The sequence below is a fragment of the Pseudochaenichthys georgianus genome, chromosome 4 (genome assembly GCF_902827115.2).
Source record: "Pseudochaenichthys georgianus chromosome 4, fPseGeo1.2, whole genome shotgun sequence".
Lineage (NCBI taxonomy): Eukaryota > Metazoa > Chordata > Actinopteri > Perciformes > Channichthyidae > Pseudochaenichthys > Pseudochaenichthys georgianus.
The window spans coordinates 15,517,107-15,536,812 of record NC_047506.1 but is presented as its reverse complement, the minus strand read 5'-3'; the positions used below and the strand labels follow the sequence as shown (position 1 = coordinate 15,536,812).

At 41.6% G+C, this 19,706-nt stretch overlaps 1 protein-coding gene across 14 annotated transcripts in view; it reads right to left on the bottom strand.

Annotated features, from left to right (window-relative positions):
* The window catches only part of LOC117445382 (ephrin type-B receptor 3-like), a 61,596-nt gene extending 42,627 nt beyond the window's left edge, over positions 1–18,969 (bottom strand). For all 14 annotated transcript variants that reach the window (XM_071202886.1, XM_071202887.1, XM_071202889.1 and 11 more), the window contains exon 1: positions 18,272–18,969. In XM_071202886.1, coding sequence (XP_071058987.1) covers positions 18,272–18,335 — 64 coding nt within the window. In that variant the 5' untranslated portion in view covers positions 18,336–18,969. The remainder of the gene's footprint in view (positions 1–18,271) is intronic.
* Between the last annotated feature and the right edge of the window lie 737 nt (positions 18,970–19,706).

Genomic DNA, 19,706 nt, shown 5'->3' with positions numbered 1-19,706 from the left:
ATTCATAACAAGTCGATAGCTCTGGCAACAGACTGCGTTGAAGATAACAGAACAGATTCCCGGACCAAACATATGAAAATGTGATAGCAGGAACTTGTCCTTGGGGAGTAGTGTGTGAATTTCAATGGATTCCATGGGTGCTGAGAAGAAGAGGTTTTTGTGTATGTGTTCACACACTCACCTGTGTAAATAAATGATTATTTGGTTGTTTGGGCTGTAGCTGGTGATTATCTGAGCGTCTCATGGGTACTAGGAGCATAAACATGCACACATACACACACACATACACAGGCTTTTGTTCAGTAGGAGGATGGCTATTGTGCTGCCTGTGCAGTCGGATTGTGTGTATGTTACCTCACAGCTCTAATAGCAGGTTTCAAGCAATTCCTTGTGTCATCAATGGCTGACTCAACAAACAGAGCTCAATCACATGGGAACACAAACTCAAACTGTACACTTACCTAATGCTAATGCATACATATTATGCATAATACATTATTTAAACAATAATAACAGCAACAAGCATACAAATAGAGACTGACACATGTTATTAAGAGTCACACATACAGACGTGCACACACAGACACACAAATCCTGTTTGTTCACTGGGGGTGTAGCCTAGAAAGAGCTGGAACCAGTATTGAATAAAAGCTGTGGCTTTTTGAATGGCTGAGCACCAAAAGAAAAGGGCTTAGCACCCAGCTTTGCCTTTCTGTTTCAATAGCCACTGAGGCTTTCTCACAAACACATGCCCTCGTTCTCTCTCCCTCGTCCTCTCTCTCTCTCTCTCTCTCTCTCTCTCTCTCTCTCTCTCTCTCTCTCTCTCTCTCTCTCTCTCTCTCTCTCTCTCTCTCTCTCTACCATTGTTTCGCTTAATACAGTCTCTCCTAATACAGTCATCTGCCAACAAATCAGATCACCTTACAATGCACTTCCAGTGCAGCATGTAATGATCGTGTTGAATCTAATTAAAGATAGTTACTTCCTGTTACACCCGGAACAGCTGCCTGTGCGTCTGCAGAGAGCGGCAAAGCACCAATGCGGTCCGCATTTTCCGCATGCCAGTGGCTTCCAATTACTTTAAAACAGTTTAAAAAATATTGTGGTGGTAAAGATCAAAAGTCTTGAGGTCTGCTTGTTTATTTTCTGCTTCTCCTCGGAAACTTGTACGGACAGAATAAACAAAAAACATAACCAAAATAGGAGCTGGGGACTGCCTTATTAGCGTGGATTACAGCTAGATATATACTATAAGCTGTCTTTTGGCTCATTGAGCAACTGCTGATGATTTATGAAGATGTTGCAGGGTAATTATGAAGTCAATTATCACCGCCAGTCATCTTAATGTCCCAGGTATGCCCTCATTTACCTGAAAGAAAGAAAAAGAGGAGGGCGGAAAGAAAAAAAAATTGCAGATGGAGAATTTTAGCAGATGAGTAATTATATTCTACCCCATCACACATACACATCATCGCACCCCCACTCCCCTGTCCTCTCGTTTGAAAAGGAAAGATAAGGGGGACCAGGTGATGAGCAGACGCTGCGGGCAGACTCCAGCTCTTCACATCAGCTTGTTAAGTAGACAGAGAGCTTGTTACAGTTTACCTGCTTGCCCAGACATTAGCCATTCAGGTCAAAGACACAGAGAACAAAAGGGAGGTTAGGGTAGTTAAACTCAGGAATGCAACCTGCCAGGTCAGGGCTCTGCGGGCCTGAGTGACTGAGACACTTTCACACGCACACACCCTTTCTGTTACAGCCACCAAATCCATTTACACAAAGATCACATAAAAGCACAGATATCTACACAAAGGAGTTGGGGAGTGGCGATGTATAAAACAATTAAAATCCTAATGTAGCATGCAACATTGCAAATACAAACAGGAAGAGGAACAATGGCCCAGATGCACTAACACACTAGCTGTTTAGAAGGTAAACGGCAGATTGTCTGGTCTGGTCTTGTCCTTTCTTCTTCTCTTTCCTTCAATAATCCTTTCTTCCTTCCTCAATGGTTCTCTTTTGTCTCTTCCTTTATGATGGAGTCTCTTCGTTAAACATGGCTACCACTCCCATTCTTTGCTATTTTTGTTCTCCTCCTAAGGTGTGTTTGACGGCTACTACAATAATAACTATCCAGCTTTGGAGACTTGAAGTCAAGTTTCCAGGCTGCAAAACCTTGGCAGCATTATTGCCCTCTTGCATGAGATAGTGATACAATGTTATTTCTTTCTGCTTTTTTCTCATTGTGAGCGACAGTTAATTGTCTAAGGTGACAAACAGCTGCAGACTGATAACAAAGGGTTCCAATGTTTATTTTGGGCACCAAGCTTGTATTCTAATTCTGTAGCGGTTGGATTCAGATAAATGTGTTTATTTGTTATAAGGCATCATTAGGTGCAGGTAAGAGATCCTTATTATTCAAGCATGTGTTTTTGTGGCTGCATGTGATTAATCACTTTGGTTTGTTGGAGTGGCTTTCCCTCACACTATCTGTGTGTCTTTCTATCGCTCCCCCATCCCCTAGCCACTGAGATTCTCGTCGGACTTGCATTCTTAATCGCCACCGAGTTAATTAATCTCACACTTAGCTGCTGTAATAACTTGACTTGTTAGACCTCCTCTGTGCAAATGGACTTTGCCTCTTTAGCAACTAAAAGCACCAGTAATGAACCAGCCAGGAGACATAGAGAAATGAGCTTCCATAAAAAGCTTAAAACATGGTCATGTCAATGCAAATATCTGTTCTACCTTGGCGTACAATACATTTTCATTTTAGCCATTTAGATTACATTCCTGCAAAGGAGCTTCTAGTAAAAGTCCTGTGGTCATGTGGAATTAGTTCCAGTTTCTTTATTGCCAAAATCACCAGATGATACAAGGAAATGCAAACATCCGCTTCATCATGACAACAGATTCACCAACAAATGTATGTGACTCCACAATTATGATGCATATTGAAGGAAATTGAATTGAATTCGCAGACTCTAACCAAAAAAACAAACTTCACATTTTGCAACAATAACTTCATTCATAGTGCAAACAAAACAAAACCTACTTGTAGTTTAACAATTTCAGCATCATTACAAATAGTTGTTTCATAAAGGGGAAGCACCTAATGTGGGGGGAATTTGATAGTACCTTTCAGATACAGATTTCATTCTTCATATACCACCTTTATGAAACAACAAAAGGTTGATACAAATATTTGCAATCTAATTTAAAATGGAGATGACCACGACAGTGACAGGAAAGGGAAAGTTACAGCCAGACAATAGAGCCTTTAGCCTCCACACTCTACCTGTTCTCAGCCCAGCTCAGCATTATCTGTTCAAAATCATGGTTAGGGATCCATGATGTAACCAAACCTTATTACTTATTAATGTATTTAACCTATAGAGAAACCACTCGATAGATAGTCACGGCACAAAATCCGGGCTCTGGGCAATTAAAATAAATTGACGGATAGACAGACAGACATTCAAGGCTGCTGGGGTCCATATGGCAGGGGGCTTTTAGAGGCCCACTTCAATTACAAAAAGACCTCTGCGCATTGGCATGACACCCAGAAGGCCCCAGACAGCAACACCGGAGAAAAAAGGAATAAATCATACAGCGGTTACTAACACGCATACATGAACACCTATTTATGCACATGCAAAGAAACCGACAGACAGGTAAGGACACAAGTTCCAAAATGCAGTGGCTTCTATCTTCCTCTTACACACATACACAAGCTCTTCCTGTCACAGCCGTAGTAAGATGAATGTTTAAATAATAGCACCATGATTACAGAACCAATTGCATCAACGATCCATGCTCAAGGACCCTTGCACACTCGAGTAAATCCACAAAACACACTTCAGCTGACTGGTCTAGTTTATGCCTCAACTCCTCTTTCATTTGAAGGTGTCCTGTTGTCCTTAAAGCGCCTAAAGAGCAACATAAATCTAAGAAACAGAAGCCGGTCATACATCAGAACAAGGGAGGATTATAGTGACACTATCTAAACAGGAAGTGAGGTAGGTTGAAGTTTCATGGTTTGGCTGAATTATGTGGATCAAAAATGAATTACGGAGGGACATTAGCTCCGGGTTGAATATATGTTTTTGCTCCTAGCTTATTTTTTCACTTGAGAAAATATAGAGTGTAGACATTTCTCATTTTGTCATCTGTCTACCTCTCCATCCCTCTATCTCTTTCTTGGGATAAGTAGTAGGAATATAGGCTAGCCTATGTAATGTATTATTCACCCTTCATTGATATCAATAATAACCCCCACATCCCCACTACGTATACACACACACATACACACATTAACAATTCTAGCCACAAGGCCGCCAGGCACACATTGATTTATGTGCCGACACACGTTTGCACACATACATTGACACACACGCACATACACACAAACAGATATTTTCCTGTATCTTATACATGGATTTCCATCTTGATTGGATGTGCATCTGTGTGTGTGTATGTGTGTGTAAGGACACCGAAGGTCATCTGGGAATTTCAATAGGACTACAGAAGTATAATAGAGGTGCCACATTATCACCGGTAGACACCAGCAGCTGTGTTGAGTGGGTTTGTGTGTGTGTGTTTCTGTGTGTGCATACGTAAGTATTGTGGTGTGCAAAACATCTTGGGGTCTGGTGTCTTCGGAAAAAAGGAAAACAAAATAGAAATTATAATCCTATAATACAGAAAGGGAAAATGGTGCATTAATTTGCAGAGGCCATTGGTTAAAAAGGTCAGCTAATAGGGACAGTCAATAGTGACTGTATACATTACCCTTTGCTGTTTTGACAGCCTTCTCGGTTTTGAAAAAGTTATATGGATACTGACTAACAGATGCTGATGGGATTTATTATATGTGTGACAAAGTGAAAAAGAGACGAGATAACAGAGTTTGGAGGTAAGCCATGGACATTAATATGTACATTCAATCAAAGAAATATAACATCAATCTTGTTTGGTACCAAAGACATCCAAGAGAGGTTAACTTTATCATAACTGGCCCATAACTTTCCCCACCTACCCACCTGCCTTATGTGATCCTTATAAAACACAGCCTCTGGTGAACTTTTCTAGTTAAAAAATAACAACCCCAATGTTTATGCCTGAGCTCACCCATTAGCACAGTGTTCGGCTGGGTTCACTTCTGTTATGGCCCATGGCGATAGAATCTGAAGGGAATAAAAAACAACGAGGTGCAACTTTGTTTTTCTCCCCAACTGGGGACACAATAAATGAGAGGCACCAAAAATAAAATAGGATGTTTCCATGCAACTAAAATGTGTTCCATTTACCTTCGACACACAAAAATACACCAGCCAGCCCTCTTGGTGGTCCAAGCTATAGGTGGGGTTGGTAATGTTCCAACCACAGGGTGTGGATCTGCACTGACCTGATTAGTCATAGTTCTGACCCTGAACCAGCCAAAGTGGGTAGAATACAAATGAACCCCCAGGGCCGTTGGCCAGTAAATCTGACTCAGGACCAGTGTTTATGGGATTCAAACCACACCACACAAGGCCGCAGCGGATGGGCTTGCTGACCGTGAACAGTGACTTCATTGAAAGGAAGGGAAAAAGGCTTTCGGGCAGGGTGTTTCAGGACTGATTGGTAGTTACAATAATTATAAGATTGGGTTTATAGTAATGATGTCATGCTGTGGGCATACTTCAAAAAGGTGTTATGAAGTCAGCAGTATACATCGGTTGTCTATTATTGCAACAAGCCCTAAAGCTACACATATCAATAAACCATGGAGGCGTTAAAACGGCAAAGCCCTCGCTGCTCTGGGAAAGTGTTAATATTTTACCTTCCTTCAGGTTCTCTTCCATATCTAAGGACTGCCGAGGATAAACACATCCGGGCTGCTCTATTCTTGGGTTAATAATGAACAGGTGAGAAATTACTTAGACAGACGGAGATGGAAATTGATTTTTTTAAGTGTTGCCTCATTATCCCATGTGGGGCACTTTATCCAGTATCGCAGTAACACAACACCAGGCAACTTGGTTTGTGTAATTTCAAGGTCATATGGGTGTTATGGTTCTGTGTGTGCACTGACAGAATGGGGGTCGGCGGTCTAGATTGAGATTGTATAGATTGTCTGGAAGCGTGGCCATTAGTGAGGGACTAATTAGGGGAGACCAAGTGGTCTCCAGTAAGGGTCGAAGCCAAGATTCATAAATAAGTAAGTGCTGGAGCAGCTTGGTCGCTTAATTAACAAAGCGTGAAAAAAGGGCGTGAATCCCAAGAGGCATAAACCCAATCTGGTTGCAAGGGTGGGCTATCGGCAGCAATCCTGTCGATCTTGGTGGCATTGATTGATGGCAAGCCAAATTGAATCTCCAATCATCACCACCGTTTTAGCTCCTGCTCCCCTGGGGATTTCCAGAGGCCAAAAGTGGCACAAGGGGTAATGTTTTTGCATCCCTTTTCTGACACTGGTGCCATAAAAACATGAAACCCGCCACCACTTTTCTTCCCTGCTCACTTGACCATCACCATCTGCCCAGGGGTTATCTGACCCCTGTGTGTGTTCATGCTTACACTTTCATGTCTCCGACGATTGTTTTCACACTCTAAGCTGTTTGGCTGAGGTATTTAAAACCCAGACACCTCATGCAACTCCAACTTAGACACCCTCTAGTCACCCCCTGAAGCAACATATTGCATTACAACCCACTGAGGCACTCAGGCCTTTGTTTTTGGAGTTCTTCTTTTTGCACTAATCTTTTTTATTGTCCAAGCTGACAAGCAAGGAACATGTTTTGTAGAAAAAGCCGTTGGCGACATGCTAAAAGAAAGTACATGTCAGACCTGTCATGTCAGGATACAATTTTGGTCAGTGGAATGAAGGGGGATGACATGCATTTGCAATGAGTATAAACTGCAGACTTTCTTCTCTCCATACACCATAGGGGAACTCTTCTTGACTGTAAAGACCTTATCAAGTAGTAGGCAATAACAAAGGGTCTCAGAGCGGTAAATAGCATCTGTCTCATAGCTGCTTACTGTCACTGTGGGAGTTTTATATCACAAGGACGTGAGATAACACCGAAAGGAAAATAATACTGCAATTAGGACCTACTGTAACTGTGATAAGCATCGCTCACAGTAGAAGGAACTGAAAAAAGGGCAAGGGCGGAACAATGGACAAAAAGGATGGGATAAAAAAGAAAGGATGAGAATGACATAGACTGAGAGCAAGGCTGGGAAAGGGACAAGTCCATTGAGAGTGACAGGGAGGTGAAGTAAGGGAAGGTAAACAGAATACAAAAGAAGGCTTTGTCTCTTTTCCTTAATGCCCACCTTTTTTGGGAGAAAGCCTTGAACCTTTCTGGTCTTCTTCTTTGGAAGGCCGTAGCGCCAAGCTGTCTGGCTGGCATGATACAGCTTACAGTTGGTGGTACTTGGTGAACCTCTTTAAATACATTCAAATGGATGGTACTTGGTGAATCCCATGCAGTTATAAAACCCCAGACTTCCTCTAATCAAATAGCAATGAAATATATTGGTCCATATAAATCAATGACCATGTAAAACAAAGGTAAACATTGCCACTCAATAAAAGAAACCAAATGTTGAAAAATGACACCATGCTTTGTTCCTGTTGATAACCTAGTTTAACAAGGCTTTGAATTTCTCAGACAGGAAACAATGAGCAGGCAATACAAAAACACAATGTGCGCTCATATAAGCTCATATTATGTTAGTGTTTACTCACTTGCCCCCTCTGCCTTTTGTTTAACTCTGACTGTGTTGTAACATCTGCCATTGACTCATTCATTCTCAAATCATCTTGAAATTGTAGCAAAATGTTTCCATTGATCTGCACTGGCCTGCTTGTCAGATTCATAAAAAAAAAATGCCAGAGTCCGTCCAGACTGCATCAAAGCTTAGACCTTTCATCTGGGACCAGTGTGTGAGTGTGTGAGCAAGATACAGAGACTGGGGGTAAAGGATAAGGAAAGGAATTGGTGAATAGCAATGGATCTCTTTTCCCAGGCCAAATCCTGTATCTGCGAGGAAGCTACATGGTGTGAAAGTCGAGGCTTGGTCGATGGCAAGCGTCCAAGTCAGGAGATTACAGTTTCTCAGCTCAGATGGATCTCACAATCTCAAACCGACTGCGGTTCTGTCTCTTCTCTGCTTTTCAAACTCATTCCTGTTCTTACTTCACTTTCCTCCTCACAACCTAAATGTAATTGACCTCGACCCCTTGAAACCTTTGGCCTTCTCTAAACACCTTTTGACATGAACTGGCTAGCTAATAAACAGAACTAACTGGCTTTTGAAAATTGAAAACCCGTCTTTTGCTTCTCTCTCTATCACTTTCCATGGCCTCACACACACAGCTCCAACTTTGAGAGGCTTTAAAAACGGATAACCTTTCTGACTTTGACTCTGTAGGTGGGGGAGTGGACCATGCAGAGTTGGACCCAACATTAACACTGCTCACCTAGCCAAGCTCAAATGCCAGAGTAGGGCGGGGAAGATTGTACCTCATAGCCAAGAAGGGGCATCCCTGGAAGCGGATGAGCTTGCACCTGGCTGAAATCCGCCACCTGCTATGTCCAGCCTTCCCAGGATGTTGGAATCCACAGTGCTAACACGCTAGTCTTGCAAAGGTAAAAGGAAGGTCAGATACCATGTATGAACTCTGAGAAGACGTCTTGCCTTCTTGATCTTTTTTTAATCCCCTCTCGCTCTTTCATTTCACACACATGCATGCACACTGCAACACACCATCAAAACACCATATTTCTGGGGAACCAAAGCAGATAAGAAATGAGAAGCCTTTGAACTGCCTGGATGTTTCAAGCCCCTCTTCTCTACTCAATCTCTGAGCTCCCCTGTTGCTCTGTTGGGACGTGGAGAAAGGAGCTGATCGATGGAGTCTGACAGCAATGCAATGAATGGAACCAGCTGATTGATTCATTAGCAGAGGAGTGAGTGGGTTTAGGCTCTGACACTAAGAAGTGCGTGTGTGTGTGTGTGTGTGTGTGTGTGTGTGTGTGTGTGTGTGTGTGTGTGTGTGTGTGTGTGTGTGAAAATTGTGTAGGGGCTTATGTGAATGTGTGTTGAGCGGAGATAATGCGTGCATGCGTGTGTACGGCTGTGAGATTAAGCAACTGTCACGATTGGTGTGTTAAGTGTGTATGTGTGATTTGAGAGGTCATATGGGATTTCAATAGGGTGTGAGAGGGGAAAGGGAAGCTGTTTATGGCCTGACTTGGCACAGAGGGAGGGGGTCAGCCACTATTGTTTAGTGCTTTCATCTGCTTCATTGCAATTAGTCTTTCACAGCACTAGTTGTCAATTCCCTGTTAAAATCGCAGCTAACAAACACCATGCCACAAAGGCAAACATGTATAATATATATGGTAAATTACATTAATAAACATTATTTTTTCAAAGTTGAGTTCGCAGTTTGGACATCATGAAAACATGTCTGTGTTAAAAAGAACATCAAATATTTCAACCTTTTGCAGTTGATTGCATCTTACTATCAAAAGGAAAACACCCTGCCAAAAACTGGCTTTCTTTTAACAGTGCAACATCTCTCTGAACTGCCGGCTGATAGAAAAGCCACAGGGTGGCCTCACTTCCCTTGTCCTCTGTCTGCTGCTGGATACTCACACCATAAGCGTATCTGTGTCCCGCTGTCACACAGACCAATTTATAGCCCTCTGCTATCCTTCACTCTACCAAATGGACAGGTGTTAAGACCATCTGAGCAACAAAAGACCAAAAGCAACACCTCCACATTTGTTTGACTGCCCATGTGAAATTCCTGCGTTAATAATGGCTAGTAAAGCTTATGGGCCTTCCTTTCGTTGCCCTCTAAACATTGCAATCACTTAAACATAAAGTCACTGTGTCACCAAAACTTTGTACAACTTGAGCCGAGGTTAAATAAATGCTCTTCACAGCTGGCAGTGCTTCCAGGAGGCTGCTGCATGGAACCATGGGGATTATGTAAATATCTGGACAAAAGGTCACGTGTGATTGTTGCTGTTGCCACTGAAATGTGTTGGAGTCACTGTGTGTGAGCTGTGCAGAAGAGAGTGTGTTTAAGTTGTCCAATGTGAATTTGGAGCACTGTTGATAAGAGAGCAGGGGTCTGTTAAACCTGCTGCTGTTCTCAAGAAGACAAAAAGGGAAAGGGAGAAATATTTAATAGAAGTGGGGAGCCCTCCTCTTGCCTGCAGGCCTTTTGAAGTGTAGATGAAGAGCAGGTGGTGAGTGCTTTTGACACCAAGGATGAGAAGTGGGGCAGAATAAGGTGTAATAACAGCCATCTGCAACACTGTGAACAGGAACACTCACACATAGACCCCTTACCAAGTTAAATACACTGTTCAAACCCTCTTGTTCTCACACAAGCATTACAGTTAACAACAATGGGCAATTGAAGCCATCCCATCATTCATGAACTCTGATTTTCCCTTAAAGCCATTCGAATCATCACCTATAGACTTTTTACACTGTGCTGATGGTACCAAGCTCTGGAGCTATAGGTCCTGTGCCTCGAGAGGTCCCACTACCACCAAGCTATGGTTAAACTCAACAAATAAATGTCCCTCCTCTTTTCTCCCCCCATCTCTCTTTTTCTCTCATTTTACAAGAGAGGCAAGGGCTGAAACCAGGTGATTTGGCCTTTTCCCTCCCTCAAGGCATATTGTTTTATAGCAGCTCCACTATCCAGACAGATGTAACTGGCTATTTTTTTAAGGACAAATATCAAAGATGTTTTTCTGCTCCATCGGCTAAATTAGTTACAACAGCCTGTACCTCGTAAAGAAGGTAGGTGGAGGCCCTGAAGCCTACACCCACAACTCCACCCTGTGTTCCTTTAAATATCTCTGTACTCGCCAAGTGGCGAGTGGCATAATGGCTGTTTCAAGTCCATACAGGTTCATTTCTCATAAGTGCTACAGGTCCTACATGGAAAGAGTACAACTACCCTGGTGTGCAGGCTGGCCAAACTGACAAAAAGAGGTCAAGCGAACACCTCTGACCCAGTCTCCAACTGTGCTTTTGACCCAGTCTGTTCAAGTGAATGCTTATGTGTGTCAATGAGCCGTCGAAAGTTGCACAGTCGGTCTCTCAAAATATACACATCCTCTTTCAGTGTATTTTTATTCGCCACTGGAAAAGGATAAACCCCTGGAGCTTGATTGTGTTAGAACAGCTATTGTTGAGAAGGACCAAGACCAGCCTTGAGGATCAACCCCCCCCCAAAATGGGTCACAGGACGTGGGTGGAAAGCACAGCAGGTCCTTACTCACTTTATAATCTAGACATTTTGACACATGGTAATTCAGCTGCACTTTATGGACATCCGGTGCAGACAGGGCCTATACAACGGCAAATCTAATGGGCATTAATATTATGTCAAACATTTGTCATCTGTCATCTGAGCAATGTGAAACACCCATCATATACTGTGCATTCCCATGACTAAAATTTAACAGGTTCTGAATAAGACATCGAGTTAAAAATGGTTTGGTGTAGTGGGGCGTGAAATTGGGCAGCATTTTGGTTTTGAGGATCCAGTTTTTACTGTAATGATAGGACTGACAGTTAATGGTGTCACCATCTCTTTGCTGCCATCACACAACTTTTTGTTTTGTTATAATTTAAACCACCGTAGTTAGAGGATTAGGCATACTTTCCCCCAGCGATTCACACACAAACAATTCCCAATCCTTGTAACCTTTCAAACACTCACTCCTACCCTGAGAAGTATTACCCATCCAGCTCTCCCTGAGTGCAAAATCTCTGTTTCTCTCACTCTGTTGTTCTCCCTGTATGTGTGTGTGTGTGTGTGTGTGCGTGCGTGTGCGTGCGTGCGTGTGTGTGTGTGTGTCTCTTGTTCTGCTTGGCTGACTCCAGACACCAGCAGTGTGTCTGTGCAGTGAGCAGGCCCAGACACATTTGCCCTCCCCTGCCTGCTCTCGGCGGTGGGTGTCAAAGACCTGCCTTCTGCACACACAAATGCCATATTCAAAAGCAGCCATACATGCTATCTGCATGCCCACATACATATTTGGAAAATATCATACCTTCATAAAGTTGACACTATGTGTTGTTCTCAAATGTTACTTGGATTAACAGACACAAGTTATGACCTAAATTCACATCACTGACATGTGTTTAACTGTGATCACAATACTGATGTCAAAGTCATGTCACATGAACTACTTTGGTGTCAATTTACAATGTCATATGTATTACTATTTTGAGCTAGAGTGACTCATATGTGTGTAAATAAATTGCCATTGACATTAGATTCTCTAAAAAATATGTAACTAAATGTGGAGGTCACTTTTAACACTAATAACCTACAAAACATATGATATTACTTTAATTATAATATGCTACACTCATCTTCCTCTCACAGTATGTCGCTGCTGGTTTTATATTCTCTTTCTGTTGATCCTGTTTCACAAGCGAAAGGAAGAAATCACCTAAACTGCACGCTGTAGTACAAATACAAATACAGCAAACAAGATGACCATTGTCATAATTTGTCTCGTCTTTAACTAAGACTCCACAGTACAGTGCTACAGAACCAAAGCTGATTTCCTGCTTGGTCCACTCCCTGGTCTGAGAAGGCCCCAGCAGGCCTAACACGGCTGTTGCTTGCCGACATTTGAAATTCCAGATCGGTGAATCTTTCCCATGCACCACATGAGCCATGAACCATCAGTTGGTGCACATGAGTGCTCCCGCAGGCCCGATGCATCTGTAAAGTCTGTCAACTCTGCAGCTCTCTGATTCAAATCTGCCCTATATCCAAACCATCTCACAGCTCCCCCCCATACTGTCCCACCCCAACTCCTAAAATGTCGTCATTCACTCCCCCGTCTTCCTGAGCGCCTTACACCAATCTGAACCTAAGTCACTGTACATCTGTTCAACATGGCTGCTGCCTAGCATATGACCTACCGACTGACTGTGTTCCCCGTTGAGGTCAATACACCAGGATAATGCTGAAAGTGATGGACGACGTCTCCTTGATTTAGTTATTATTCTAAATGAGTGCAAATCTGTGAATCTTGAGATGGATGTGAATACATTTGCTAATGTGTTACTCAAGCAAGCTTTCAAAAGAGATTGAAATGCACTACCAACAGGAGGTTTCAAAATGTTAACATTATCTTATTTTTTATTTATTTATTTAAAATGTTATAAGATTATATAGACCAAAATAATAATATTAATACCCAAAATAGACAATACAGTGGAACATTTAAATTCATTTAAAAATGTTTTCAAATGTACAATTTCCCTGCTAATAAAATAAATGAATTGAATTGTAGATTGTATGCATGTCTAAATTACTGCAGGCAGTAATAGCAATAATAATAATAATAATAATAATAATAATAATAATAATAAATGGTTTCCCGTTATTACTTATATCATTATTATTGTAAACCCTTTGTGCCCATTGAGCATTAGTGACTTTTGCATGTGTAACCGAAGTCTTCCTTTAAACAGCATTGATAAATATTCTTATGAATTTGTAATTTATGATACAGAGAGGACAGCTAGGCAATGTCCAAATCAAACCTGATTCTGCGGTTTTAAAAGGCTGACCAGTACTGATTCGCTCGATCAATAAGTCCGCATCAATTGACACTTTGAACAGCCTTCATGTGTTGTGTGCGCGTCATAATATACATCTGTACCAGCTGTATCTTATTTTGGAGTAAAATAGCATATTCATCTATACCTACCTATCTACCTTATAGATAGATAGATAGATAGATAGATAGATAGATAGATAGATAGATAGATAGATAGACAGAGATGTAATTTACCATTTTGCTGACCTATGCATTTCCTTCGGGAATGATTCATTAGTGAATTACCAGAATGACTTTGCTTTTATTTTGCTAATTCACTTTCACGCCTCTTTAGCACGTACCCACTCGGTCTTTGAATGGGCTGTGTTAAAGCCACCATAGAAGCACTAACAGTTCCCTTTGTCACTTCAATTGTGACCCTAAATATATTTGTTCGGTCATTTGCTTTTGAATGTCATGCAGAGGATCTCCTGGAGTAAAGTTTAACATAGGAGCTTCACTGTGAGTTCTGCTCGGGCCACACACGACTAATGCTGCCTGCGCTCTTAAATAAAGTCTGCTGCATGCAGGCCGATTGGACATCAAGTGTGCCGGACAAAATGGCCCTTCGTCATTCATGTTAATTGAGTTTTAGCGAGAGGCACCCCTCCTGAAAACATTAAAAGGCCTAAAGAGGAATGTATTAATTCGATTAATATTAAACAAAACTAAAGTAGCAATATAGCATGTTTCTTTTTGGTTAATTAATCGTTAAAAAATACGTAGGCTATGTTAAGCATTCATTAGTAGCTATTTCCATAAAATTGCGAAAAATCACCCACCTTTATTTTTAAGCTTACGCACGTTTTATATTTGTGGGAATAGAGTTTACGCATATTTTCCATCCAACATTCCCTCTGTGCCGAATACCGTATCTACAACAGATCATTTGTATTCTTTAATTCACATATTTTTGTAAGGGGGCTTTTTTGTGTGATGATCTTCAACTGGAATTGGTCATTTACACACCACATTCTATTATTGCCCCAGCTTCACTATGAATGTCTGATAATATCTATAATAAAAGAATGATCATGGCGAATGGGCTTCCTCTGCTAAAGAAATGCAGGATAAATCATGTGAGAAAGTTGGATGATAAATGTGCCAATTGTAAACAGGCACAGGAAAGCTCCTGTGGAGGTGTGATCTCACCCAAGTAAAAACATAAACATGTGCGCTTCAAAAGGTCTTGGTTGTGCGTAATCACTCCACGAAATGCACCGCCATAAATAGAAAAAAAACACATGGAGAGGGAGAGGGGAACCCTGAGCTGCAACTGTCTATAAAAGCCCATTTTTCTTACCTTTAGACAGCAAATTCTTCCAGGTGAGGGTTGTTTAACCCAACAAGCATCACGGGGGTGACGTTTTTGTCTTAATAAATATACACTCAAAACTGTTTAAATTAACAAATTAAGTTCTGGCACATAAACCGGGACACTATACGTTTGTTCACCTACAACTCCATCTAAGGCTTACATGTCGGTGGTTTAGGAGTAAAACGGTAACATATAACAACAGGAGAGCATGAAAACAATAAATTATGTTAAACAGCATCGAAGTGGGGACTGCCCTTTGGCCTTGCCTGGATATCATTTTGGTGTCTGTTTTCATTCCTTTTTTCTGCTTCATCCTTCTATCCAACGTATTTTACAAGGAGCAACCACATCGCCTGTGAGCTACAGAGGACTGTCATCGACGCAATCTGTCTCCTCAGCATACTGATAGCAGCAGTTCAACAGCCAAGGCCTTTCCTACTGACCGTGGACCATGTTACGTTGACCCTTAGCAGAATTGCAGCAATGTAGCTCTCATTTCTCGAAAGACATAAAACATTTTTATTTTATACTGAAAATAATTGAAGTGGAAGTAGAGGTCGTGATCCTCAGACAATTCACATTAAAATCCTTGGAATATCCAAAAAAGCGAAAAGAAAAGCCCAGAGCCACAAGACAATCATTATGATAAGATTACCAAATACAAAAAAAACATATAAAACCACTCATTATTATTGTATAGGTCTCATTTCAGCCACATTAACGCACCCATTAAGCTCAATTAGATCAAGTGTATAAACAAAATCATATTATTATTAATTATGTATGTTTCCAGACACTACGAACTCAGAAAGGAGTGAAAGGCTGGGTGTAATAGGCCCATCGTTAAATAATTATTCGTAAATAAAATTACAATATTGAAAGTGTTGTTTACCTTCTACATGTAGGCTACATTTCATAAACTGATGTGAACAATAAAATCCCCCCCCAAAAAAACGGGGGTAAAACAAAAAAGGAAACATTAATTAATTACGAGCAGTTTCTTGGGCTGTCTGACGGATCCGGAGAGACGCACGGGGAAACTTCTCCAACAGGCCGTTTGTTTCTCTCTACATCGCCATAACCCCAGGTATCAAAGAAAGAAGTCCCAGTAGCGGTCATTAATCACCCGTTTGTATTAAAAGCTTTGGTAAACCCCCAGCCAGGTTATCCGGGTACAATTTATGGCATCACTTATGGAGGGAATAGATTGTTCTAACGAAATACATACACTCAAAGCCCGTGCGCAGCCAGCTCTGCATTATTGTCGAGAAAACACCTCTCTCCTTTCTCCTTGTCCCTCTCCCTTGCTCTCAGTATGCCTCTGGTGCCTAACTTCTGAACAACAAGAATCCACTCATCCATGATTCAAGCCATGTGTTTTAAGTCAGAGATTCCCTATTGGGGTCCGGGGACCTATAGGGGTCAGTGTGAGAGGGATCCAGGGGTCCATTGCAAAATAAAGAACTATACATTTTCAAAATAGTTTTCGTCAGGAGAAGTTGATGTTAAAAAATAAAGTAATGAAAGCCATTTCCAACCATGGGCTGTAATTAATTTAGTTTACTTTATTCAACAGCAAAACTTCCCCTAAGTTTGTTTGATGATTGCTTCTAATATAGGCTCTGTGAACAATTAAGTCACTTCTGAATTGGGACTCTTATCATAGCCTACCAGGGCTGCCCTTCTTATTTAAGTGCATCAATACAACATTATCAGATAAGCTTCACACTTGTTTTGCTAAAGGAAACGTCAACTCGTGTTTTCTATTCGTCTTGTTCTGGCAGAGGTAGCAGTTGCAAAAAGCAATTTAGTCAGAAGTGTGATTTCAAAGTAATCAAGAAGCAGCGTACATATACACTTTTCTCAGCAACGACTGTTCCAGGCCCACGGAGGGTTTACATTAGGGTTAATACAATAAAAAAGTAAGTTAATAAATAGACTTAAATCAAATGCAGGCAAGCTTAATCTTCATATGAAATATTTTTCGTTTTGAGGGTGTTAGATATTTAGTCCTAAAACGACCTTTGAATGAAATAAAATGACGTTTCCTTTCGGTGCAATGCTTTACATTTAACTTACAGCATATGTATCACGTATTCACTGCATATAGCTGATGTTGGCTTTCAAGGCGTTGACGTCAAGAAGAAAATTGCCAAGCAAAGTAAAAGTTGCTTTAAAAAATAATTGGTCCTTTTAATAACTTGACTGAGCTATTTCACTCTTTATACATTGTGTGGACAGGTCGAGAAACAAGCTGAGAGAGAACGGCGTTTACTGAGCCAATGGCCCACTGTCCTACTTTCCTACTGGCATTACAAGCCAACCGGGAGCCTCGCCTGGGCTCCAGCATTCATAGTTCAAGCTTTAGGCCCCTTTCAACCTTATTTCCACTGTTCCTTATTCCCATTCCCCTAAACAGAGCAGAGTGAGACATTCCGTAATGTAGCAAAGGAATAATAGAAGAGTGGGACACTATCTCGCAGTGGGGAAGACAGATAGAATTTCCCATTGATTTTACGCACGGCAAACATCAACACGCAGCTAAAACAGATGGCGTTGTTATTGGAAGCAACGGTTATGAAATATGAATGTAAATCAATCAATGCCACTTTAAGAAAAAGCACTAAATACGCGAAAATCCCATCAATACAGAGAAAGAGTCGGGCAGTTTACTTGAATGTATGAACAAAATAACATTCTGGGTTTTAAAGCGTTTCTCAAGTGTAAAACAATGTTTAAATAATGTGAGTATAATAATAGACTGTTATCATTTTTTGAGTGTGTACTTTGACCCTAAAGTGATAGTCCACATGTCAAAAGGCCTGGCACATAAATACACGCAGCCGACCTGGGGGAAGTGTCTGGGGGGGCTTGGAGCCGCGACTCCCCGATGAGATACAGTGTGGAGCTAATTTCCTTTAAGTGACGAAGAAAGCACTAGCATTCAACAATAGCTCATGTAACAAAAAAGAATACACAATTACTACCATTGAAATGGATGAGGCTTTGTTGATGCGCATTACAATTGTGTATTGAAACCTTTACTGGCCAGTGGCCACAGTGCCTGTTTGCGCAAAGCCACTAATTCCATTAGAGATCCCTTACAACGACCCAGATGGCCAAGTCGAACATTATACGTTAGTTTTTAATTGGAGAATGATACAAAATGTAGAATGTGGGTATAGAGGAGCCTCACCCGTTGCGGTGCCCATACAGCCTTAGAGAGGCTTGGGTGCTGGCTGACTTGATAAGCAGGGAAATACGCTTTAGGCATCGTACAACTGGATATGAAATATCTTACCTTCAACGGAGGACACCAAAGGCAGCAAGATGCTGCATAAAAGCAGAAAGTAATCCATTGTCATGAAGCAGTCAGGATGGACATGTAAATAGACCCAGGAGAGAGAGCGAAGGGAACACAATCCTGGGTGATCCGACGCTCCACGCACCCCCGTCCCAGTCCCTGTCCCAGCGGTGTCAAGGCTCCAGCACCAGAGTTACCCCCATTCACCAAAACACGTAAAGGTAGGTGTTCGGAGGATATAACACCCTCTGTATAAAATATGTGAATACAGCAGTCCTTCTCGATTTTCAATTATCTCCAAGGTGCCTTGTTAAACCAGAGAGAAGGCAGCGAGCGCAAGTCTTTCAGTCCCTTCCTCTCCTATTAAGCGAATCAGTTGAAAACAGGTAGTCCAGTCCGAGGTCACCATCCGGAGAATATGTCCAGCATTAATTATTTGTAAATCAATGGAGGGGAAAATAAAAAGCAGCCTTTGCGAAAAGATCCAAATAGTTTCTCTGTGGTTACAGGAGCAGAGGCAGAGAGAGCCACACTTGTGTCAGAGCCATGGTTTACAGTCCCAGCCAGGCATGTGCACGCTCACATGCGTCCACGATCGAGTCGTATTCCTGTGAAGAAACAGCCTCGCGGTTTATTGATATGTATTCCCTGAGCGAATGTATCAGCTTCGGCTGCAGTGTGGACCGTCTGCTTCGTTCGGCTCGTGCACTGGAATGAAGCACACGGCTGTAGAGGAATAGCGGCAGAGTAGAGAAGTGAGAGAGAGAGAGAGAGAGAGAGAGAGAGAGAGAGAGAGAAAAGGAGAGAGACAGAGAGGGGGAGAGGGGAGGAGGGAGGGGGGGCAGCACAAGGAGGAGGGGTTACGGCTGAAGCAGCTGCATTGAAAGAAATGTCTACCTTGACAATCATTTCGTCTTATATTTATTATCAAAATAAAATACGTGTTTAGGGTGCATTTCTATCTTTTTGGTTTCACTTATTTTCAGTAGGCCTACAGTCTAAAATTCAAATGTGCATGCCAAACGAACTGCTCTCCCAACTACTTGATTAAACATGTATGTGACAAAAATAGTTCTTGGATATTTTTTTAAATAACTTGTGCAACATGTTAAATTGTATTTTCGCTTGAAATGTTGAGTTATTGCAAGGCTGGAATAAATAGCTTAATTATCGATTTGTGTTTTATTTATTTATTATACAGCGCGTTGCTGTGCCTATCTCTTCCTTGGACTCAGCTCGTGCGCAGAGATGGACACACAGCGCCTCCCTGCGGGTCGCCCCGTTTCGATGCAAAGGAGAGTGGAAGTTTCTGCTGACTTCTTTCTTTCATTGAAAACATGTATCTTCAATTGCTTGACTTAAAAGAAAAAAATATGACGAGAAAGTTCTCTCGATCTGGACTCTCAAAATAAGAAAGAAAAAACACCTAGGC